General features: G+C 42.2%; 1 protein-coding gene across 1 annotated transcript; it reads left to right on the top strand.

Annotated features, from left to right (window-relative positions):
• The first annotated feature begins 937 nt into the window (after positions 1-937).
• On the top strand, positions 938-6868 carry ch25hl3 (cholesterol 25-hydroxylase like 3). Its single transcript, XM_064353785.1, has 2 exons — positions 938-1457; positions 5026-6868. Exons 1-2 carry the CDS (start codon positions 997-999, stop codon positions 5387-5389), a joined length of 825 nt encoding a protein of 274 aa, XP_064209855.1. The 5' UTR covers positions 938-996; the 3' UTR covers positions 5390-6868.
• The last annotated feature ends 2797 nt before the right edge of the window (positions 6869-9665 follow it).

Raw genomic sequence — 9665 nt, 5'->3', positions numbered from 1 at the left:
CAAATCCACTCCACTACAACTAGGCTTTTGTTCCACACAGCACACGTAAAATAGATGCCGAGAAGTACACTAGTCAAATACACTTCACTCGCCTTTAAACACTTTTACATGCCTACAAAGCAAAAAGGTATAGAACATGATTCCTTACAATTAGCCCCCTTAGAGTTCCTCTCCACTGAACCTCCCCACTCCGCCCTACTTCAAACGTAAACACTATACACAAAAGGACTAGGACAGAAAATGAAACAAGGCTATCCACAATAATAAACACTAAACACAGAGTAATAGAACTTAAAAACTAAACTCGCCCGGTTGGCGAGACCCTCCCCCGGAGTCTGCGTTTTTGGCACCGTCCGACTCCCCGGGTCAAGCGTTCTTTGAGGTCGGCAGTGCGGACAGCACGCGGCAGCGGGCCGAGCGCTGATACACAAAACTGGAGAACCGGAAAGGGCTCATACACTCCTAAATGCCCAGCCCGTGCTACCTAAAGGAGGCTACTAACCTCCCCTCCTGGCGCTGGAACAGCTCCCCTGTCTGACTGTCAATTCCTCCCATCAATCTACCCAAGCAGTCCACCACCCACAATTGCGCTCCCAGTTCCGCCTCTCACCTGTGTGCCCACTTGCCGTCAATTCACACCACAGTACTACCTTCGTTTGAAATCAATACTCTTCACAAACCAGAATCATTTCAAATTACGGGAAACACAATAGCCAATCTCGCCTACGCAAGGCATAGTCAGGAACTGGAATGCGTCCGAATTTTTTTCCTTTCATTAAAAAGTAGGTCTCGGGGCGGAAAGCACCAGAACAAAAAAAAAAAAACAAGGAGTTCTGTCAACGAGGATTGCGCTCAATAACTGGGAGCAACATGACAGTGCTTCAACATTCACGTCGTGAAAATTAAAATAGACAAGTGCGCGCGATTTGGCGAGGAATAAACCTTCACGCCAAAAAGAAAAGTTTCGCGAACTTCAGCTGGATATTAACTGATGCCATGTATTTTACTCAATTGCGTGTCATGAACAATACATGTGGATTATCGCATCAACACGGCGGGCTCCTGCTCCAGCCGGTCTGGGACTATTTTCTTCATCGCAGAGAGTGGCTCTTGTCACCTTACCTTGCCGCGGGTGTCGCTTTCTTCAGCCACTTACTTATATGCGCACCTTTCCTGGCGTTGGACGTCGTGCGCTGCCGCTGGTTGGCACTAAACCGTTACAAGATCTCCGGCAACAGCGAGTTAGCCGTATGCGTGCGTCTTTGGTTTAACTCTGTCCTAAGGATATTTTGGAACTACCTGATCTGCATCCTTCCAGCAACGGTTATTCTGCATCGACTTCGAAGTTCGAAGATGCCTGCCCTGGCTCCAACCTGCTGGCAGGCGCTGTGGCAGATAGCTTCGAGCTTATTCCTGTTCGACGCTCTGTTCTACTTCTGGCACGTCGTGATGCATAGGTAACTCACCTGTGGGGACAGCAGTCATACATGTAACAATTTTTTGGATTTTGCTGATTTACTCAGAAAATATTTTGCCAAGCACTATGAAATTTTACTTTCAAATAGCTTTGACATGTCTGTAGTCATTAGCCGTTTCAATTACATGCACAACACAATTCATACAGGTAAAACCAAAGTACACGCAGCCCGATGTTACAGTCAGTCATACCATCTAGCAGTAGCTGGTATGATTGTAACAGAGGTGAGGTATGATTGTAACGGTAAATGAAATCGCCCTATAGTGTGGATAAAAAGTCAATCAAGGAAACACATTTCCAATGGTAATGTGAGACCAAACATAACCTCAGATTATGAAGTATGGGGCTTTAAGTGATGTAAATTGTGATAGCGTCCAGATTGATGAGGAAAGCTGCTTTTGGTTTTTTTATTCAACACCCAGGTAAGCTTTTACAAAGCAAATATTCTACCGTACAGACCAATTTGGGGCATGCTTATTATAAATGCCTGAGAGCAGGTGGCTGTTTATTTTCCATTAATGACTTAAAGGAATACAAATGATCAACACAGCAAGAAAATTAGCTGAAAACATTTAACATAAACACTTAACTAACTTTAAAATCACACACGTTGATGAGTAAAAAATGTATTTAATATAACTATAATATATTTAATTTATTAATATTAATAAATCTTTCGATGACATATAACATCAAAAAGCACGTTGTTTGTTATAGAAACTCAGAGGCGACATAACTGTAAGAGCTGTTACAGTTATATAGACGTGGATCTCGTTTTTTATTTATTTTTTGGTCACCAAGCATCCAATTTCCGCTAGAATACACTCCTTTGTGAGGCGGTAGAGGACTGAATTGCACATGTACAAACCTGAAATTATGACATTCGTAGGCTACATTAAGCTATTGATCGTCTTACATTTATAAAACGTCACATTTATGGCGACTCTCCCCTACAACACTTACCACAATAAAACACGCTTAGGCACGTGCACAGATAGACCTCAAGGGGGGGCTTGAGCCCCTGCCCTTTTGCCCTCTCACTCGACAAGTGCCCTTTTGGTCGGTGGTATTTATCATTTGTATTTTATATAAAGTACAAATTATAAATACCACCAACCAAAATAAAATTATAATCTATTATATACTATTGATAATTATATTATATTAATTATATATATTATAATATATGCACATGTCCGCAGTTTTAGCGTCATGAGTAAATCGCAACCCCTCAGCTGCAGTACCGGGCGCTGCTATTTTGTCTTGATCGGCACAGTTGCCCACTTGTTATGGATGCCCGCTGCTGTACTGACATCCGTAGATAACAGGTAACAATACTGTGAATTTTCTACTGTGTACTATTTTGCAATGTCATAAAACAAAACCACAGTTGAAACAACAACACTTACGATGCTCAAAATAGAATAAACCGGTTTATATCGGATGTGTCCATTTTAGACTAGGTTAAGTTATCCTATAGGCTACTAGCCCACAAGCAAGCTAGTCTAGCTAATTATGGTTAACGATAATTAATGAAAATAGCCCCTTTGTCAAGCAAGACAACTTACAAATAGGCAATGTTTGAAACATTTCGCTAAGATGAGTGATGTTGTAAGTGTCCCCTTTTCTTTAGTAATGCCACGGACAGTAGTCCGTTTGTTTAGCCGGCTGTTTCAAATGGGTGGTAGTGGCACGCTGCTAATTTTAATAATGCAACAACAAAAAAATGCAGTAGCCTGCTTTTGCTTGTTATTGATTACTCAGAACGTAAAAAGGGAAATAGGACATGAGAAGAAACACTGAAAAAATGATTGGTTAATGTTTAATTGTTTTCCTTAGTAATGTTTACTTAATTGCTGTTAAAACCAAACATATTTGAATAATGAAAACCTTTATTGCCCCGAAGGGAATTTTGCTAGCACAATGAGCGATACACTAAACATATAACAAAGTAACAATAACAGACAGTAATCATAAACAAGTCATACATTTCAAAAGTGTTTCCACTATATTTCTGGGTTTACATAGGTTACTTCAGAGAAAAAAATGTTTATCATTTCAGTTTACCATTAGATCTGATATTTATTTATTAATGTTTATTAATTAGTGGACTTGCTTCGGCAAGCCCACTCTCGCTACCTTTCATATTTTTTTTATTATCTGCACTTTCCGGCCAATTTTTCTAGCTCTAACTAGTCCTACAGTTTTTGCACTACATTCAAACATTTTACACCAAAATGACCAGCTAGTTCCAGACATTGTTGCTTGTATTCAGATTTTTTGAAATATTAAAAACTTTTTGTGAGCAATTTTTGTGGTCACTCCATAGAGGTCACTCGTGGACGTTTAGTGGGACACACTTCCAACTGCACAAGATTTTTAACCACAGCTTTATAGCTTAACGTTACTTTAGCTAACCCTAACATGTTAGCCTTTCGCCTACGTTAGTTAACCTAGTTAGCGCATACAGATGCTATCCTGCACACATGAGTAGGAGCTACGGACACACAGCTACCACCCGCGTACGGATGCTATCCTGCACATGCGAGTAGGAGCTAATGACACACAGGTACACCACTGATATAGGTGTATGGACACACGGACGCTACAACCACCGATACAGATGGAAGACAACAAATAACATTGCAGAGATGAGGACATGCCATAGCTAGCTATCTATATAGTTAGCCAAGTTTTACTCCTGACACTTTTAGGATATGACTAATCCCTGGAACATAATCGCTACTTGCTGATCCTCGGCTGTATATGTAACGCTACGGTGCGCCATGGGTCTGGACGGTTTCGTGCTTCTTCTGAGCTATGCGCCCTCATTGAAATGCACTGAGGCTTGAGGACAGTGCCAGTTGGAATTTGAAGCAAGCCCACACAATTCCTTCAGGAATTGTAACCTTTTTAGTTTTATTTATTTGTTTATAATATTGCATGTGCTTTGTGACAGTGTTTTGTGTTTAGTTATTCCTGTTCCTGTAATAAAGGTTAAAAAAAACAAAACAATGTGAGGTCTGTGTGAAATGCTGTTGTAGTGTTGTGGGGAATACTATCTGTAGAGCATGAACATGTCTGGATAAGGTTATTGGGTCCAAAAATGAATGACATATTACTTTAGGGAATTATGTTTCAGAAGACCCAAAACAGGGCCCATATTATGAACATAGTGTGTGATTATGAATGCGGTGTCGTGTGGCAATATCAGGATGAAAATAGTGGGGATGGTGCGTGGGGGGTGGAGGGTGCCCTTTTTTTCAATTGAGCCCCTGCCCCCCAAAATGTCTGTGCACGGCCCCAAATGCTGTTCTATGTTCACGTGAATTTTCAACAATACTCAGGAAAAAAATACAACCTTTATGTCATTTGATTTTATATTTGGTTCGTTCAGCATCCTCAGGATTTGAATGGCATCTGAAGAGTTTCCAATAATTATTGACTCATGTCGATGCCGTGGATGTGTGTTTTTTTATGAATTGAAAGGCGCTTTTTTTCCCCAATCATTGTCACGCACTGACCCGCGACTCTTGTTTGACCGCCAGGGTTCCTTGGCTATACCGGCGCGTGCACCAAGCGCATCACCAGAACCCGGACGTGTTTGCGCTGACTGCCCAAGACGCCAGCGCAGTCGAGCTGCTGTGCCTCCAAACGATTGCCCTGTGCAGCGCCACGCTGGTCGGCTGCCACCCTCTAAGCGAGATTATCTTCCACCTGCTCAACATGTGGCTGGCCGCGGAGGACCACTGCGGATACGACCTACCCTGGGCCCTCCACAAGATCCTGCCGTTCTTCGGCGGGGCTCCCTTCCATCAGTTGCACCACCGGAAGTTCCGCGGAAATTACGCTCCCTACTTCAAGCACTGGGACCGGTTGTTCGGCACAGAGTTGACAGAGGAAACGCCGTGAAAACAGAATGAATGTATTATTATTATTATTATTATTATTATTATTATTAACAACAAAAACAACAGCGGTTGGACCCATGATCTTGCAGTCATAAGCCGCGTTTCCACCGCAGGAACTTTACCCCGGAACTAGGAACCTTTTGAGGAACTCAGTGCTTTTCCACCGCAGGAACTAGGGTCTAAATTTAGTTCCTAAAAGTTCCGGGTTTGGTGGAAACGCGGCTTTAGTTCCTTGAAAAGTAGTTCCTGGGACTAAAAGTTCCGGGTAATTTTGGTGGAAACGCGGCTATAGTAATGTTGTTCACAGCCACAAGGACAATTACTGATATAAAGAAGTAGAGTATAGTGCATTTATCTACAGCTTTTTATCTCATGATCTCAAATGACTTTACAGAGAGTAAAGAAAACTGCAGACAATGTGTCATCCACTGACAAGGTTGCCCGCTTGGTGTTAGAGCCAGATTGGGATTTTTTAAATCTGGCCACTGGAATCCTTCGTAGTCTCTGGGACAGGCAGCATGGGATCTTCAGTCAACACAGAGTTACAAGAACTCCCAAGAAGTTTGATATCCCATCAGAAAGCCGCTAATTCCTGGCGCACAGCATCAGCTCGCTACGTCTTCCAGCAGAACTTTGGCTTTCCCCGGAGTCCTCCTGTCCAAGTGCCAGGACCCCATCTCCAAACCCGTTAGCAAGCTACAGCACCACATACGTGGATCTATGTCATCGATGTATAGCTATGTTAGAGTATTGGGTGTGGACATATTTAACAGACTGGCAGGTGAGGTGGCTCTTGGTTGGTGACAGATAAACTGAAATTACTGCCTTTGTGTGAATGAGAGACAACCTGGTTTTCGTTCTTAAATCTTACAATTGTGAGGATGTGGCAATGAAGGCAAAGCAAGATTTTTTGGAATATTGCAGACCTCAGTGCAGTAAGTGTGTTCAGTTTGGTTTGCAACAGGTTCTGAATAATTTAAGTAGGTTGGGTTACATGTTATGACTAGATTACTGGCTTGAAGCCAGCAGGTAGCTGTGATTACATTTGTAAGGGGAAGCTGCTTAGCATACCACGGCGACAGAAAAAAACCACGAGCGATGTGCTTGCATTGATGTGACGTGCCAACAGTAGGCCTAAATGTTCTTTTGGGGTTTTAATTAAGCGATATGCATGTTAATGACATTTATTTTGGCTTTCGTGAATGGGATGTGTTCATTTAAGTTTTTAAAATTCATTTTAACATAAAATGTTTTTTAAAGGATTTTCCACACGGCACACCTGACCTTGCCTGATGGCGCACCAGAGCGCCGCGGCACAGCGGTTGGGAAACGCTGCTCTATGGAGTCATTTAGGGTCACGACCATGGGTGGCTCACACAGTTTTAAATGCGCTCTATTTTTTTGGTGCAGTATTCGAAGGCGGCGTGAATAGCTTTTCTGGTGCTAATTTCTATTGTTTTTGCCTCCAGGCCGCAACTGCCCCCCCCGAAACCCCCGCACCCCCCCCCCCACACCCCCACCCCCAGTCGGGACTGCTTTGCTACCACCTGCTCCCCTCATCAATTGTAAAGCGCTTTGGATAAAAGCGCTATATAAATGCAGTCCATTTACCATTTACCATTTTGTAACGGTCTCCTGATTTCTGGCTTTCCATATCTCCAGTTTTTATGCTTTGGTACAGGTATTTGTTTTTGTACAGTATTTGCTGACCGATTTTGCATAATGATGACTTCTACCCATAGCTATCAGTTAAAATAACTTTCTTGAAATTATGACAACATACTTTTCATGAACTGTTGTGTAAAGAAACTTGTCTAATCAAATGAAGTGTATTTTTTGTTCTTAAATAAAGCGAAGGTGTGTTTATTTTTGACGCTTTTCTATACTGTGCAAGAGCTGTGTGCTTGGTGCGAGCAGTCGTGTTTGCAGGGGCTCCAGTACATGGTAAGAGAGCGTTGGAAACTACATTTGATTTTATTAACACTTTCTTATTAGCTTCACCCCATTTACAGGGGCAACCTTAGCACCCATACTTTCATGTTGTAGGAAACGAAAGGAACCGATGTTACACAATCGTGACCTTTTGACAGAGTGTTGAGAGGACTTGCAGACCTGGAGGGCTTTTTTACATTTGACAAACATTTTTTGCACTGACGCATTGACGTTGGGATTTGGGTTGTTTTTTTTCCCCCGATTAGAGTTCCTTTGAGAATTTCCATCAGAGTTATTTTGAGTATTTCCTCTGCGCAATGAAAAAAAAAAAACCCATAGAGTAATGAAACATGAATTAAACAAGATGCATTGCATACAATGTACAAAAACACTCATTTATTAGGGACCGTTTGTGTGCTGGTGGCGCCAAACCCAAGTAGAAATCTTTGTGGGACACCATACTAACCGGGCGTAAATGGTGAGCTTAGCTGCAAAAATCATTTGCTAAATATACAGTGTCACTCAACCCTGTACCATTGATGCATTGTTTTTATAAGCATGAGATAAGATAAAGAATATACATGGGGAGAACATGCAAGCTGTAGACAGGGAGGAGGCGGCTTGCTGGTACTCGAATCTGGAATCTCTTTCTTGGGAGGCAAGGGTGCTAATCATTTTCTGGATATTGCATTCTTAATAAATATGAAAATGATCTTTTCCCATATTTCATTGGCTATTTATAGTTGTTCTTTTTGCGGTTTATGTCAATTATCACTTCAGACTGACATACATCTTACAGATGGATGAATGTATTTTAGAATAGATTTTTTAAAATTCTGTGGGCAAGAACAGAAGATTTGCTGACGACCACCACGTTGCAGCTAGACAGCCTTTGTCAGGGTTATGACACACAGAAAATGACATGCACTTATAGATGGTGGACAGGTGTACTCAATAAGCAGTCATAATTAGTCATAACTTTTCACAATTGTTTATTGAATACACCTGTCGACCACATCTATAAGTACGTGTCATTTGCTACCCTGATGAAGGCTATCTAACACATAGCCGAAACACATTGGTCGTCTTATGCTTCTGGCAAGTGAATGAAGCCTTTTTAATCCACAAGTGCCTTGGAATTTTTCTTCATTGTGTTAAATGATATTCAGCTTTTATAGATAGGGAAGTTCACAATTCAGTATTTCACATTCAATATTAACACCCTTCTCTCCACCCTTTTAGTAATTCCCGTGTGGGTACTGAACACTACTCCCGTACTCCAATTCAAACAAATCCAGTTTGTGTTCTCAATCAAACATCCCGTCCTGGTGTATGTGGCCCACTTTAAAACCAAACCAGCTGTTTGGGGGGGGGGGGGGGTATTAAAGCCCACAAAAAAAAATAAGGCTGAACTCTTCTGGAAACCTAATGCTTGGCCAGTTTGCAGAAGAGAGCTCCTCATCGTGCTCTCTTTCAGTTTGTCGGAAATCAGCCCTGCATGTTCCTGGAAGTGCCAACACGGGAGTCTCGCAGTGTAGTAATGGGAGGTTATGATCTCATGCAAAAAATCCCCCATGGAGTGAAACTGTATAGTCGCGCTTTCCTGGAAACTCCAGACAGTCCCTTCTTTGCTCTGATGCGACTTATCGAAGTCATTCCTTTTCCTGCTTTTTTTTGTTTTGTTTTTTTAATCTTAATGTTGCACCAGGGTCTGCGTTGTGTAAACATCACTTGGCTACACAAATCCAGAGCATACGCGACGAGGGCATGTGGTCTGAAAGGAATGGTAAATGGTAAATGGACTGCATTTATATAGCGCTTTTATCCAAAGCGCTTTACAACTGATACCTCGCATTCACCAGAGCAGTTAGGGGTTAGGTGTCTTGCTCAGGGGACACTTCGACACACCCAGGGCAGGGATCGAACCGGCAACCCTCCGACTGCCAGACTTACCTCCTGAGCTATGTCGCCCATAGGTAAGGAATGCCGGTGAGACTTGCCCCTAAAGTTCTGTGCCTTTCCACAACAGCGTTTGGTCTGGGATCTTCTGCAGCAGCAGCCGCCCAATATATATAAATTCCTCTCACTAAATTTAAGGCCATAAATAAATAAGGGGAATTTGCATGATGCCATCAAAGCGCACGAAACCCTGGGGCGTGCAAAGAGGCCAAACTATTTTACGGTTTTATTGCCAACTCTTGCTCTTAATTATTTAATTAGCCCCAATCACTCGCTTGACTCACCACACTTGACAGTTGCGAGCTACGACAACCTTGGTGGAAATGTGAATTTAATGTGATCCGACTTTAAAGCTGTACCAGCACCCATATACGCAGCTTTTTAGA

The sequence above is a fragment of the Anguilla rostrata genome, chromosome 10 (genome assembly GCF_018555375.3).
Source record: "Anguilla rostrata isolate EN2019 chromosome 10, ASM1855537v3, whole genome shotgun sequence".
NCBI lineage: Eukaryota > Metazoa > Chordata > Actinopteri > Anguilliformes > Anguillidae > Anguilla > Anguilla rostrata.
This window is presented reverse-complemented; position numbering and strand designations above follow the sequence as displayed.

Coding starts and splice junctions, on each gene's coding strand:
- ch25hl3 (XM_064353785.1), top strand. CDS start 997: ATGTATTTTACTCAATTGCGTGTCATGAACAATACATGTGGATTATCG. Junction 1,458..5,025: donor TGGCACGTCGTGATGCATAG/GTAACTCACCTG, acceptor TTTGACCGCCAG/GGTTCCTTGGCTATACCGGC.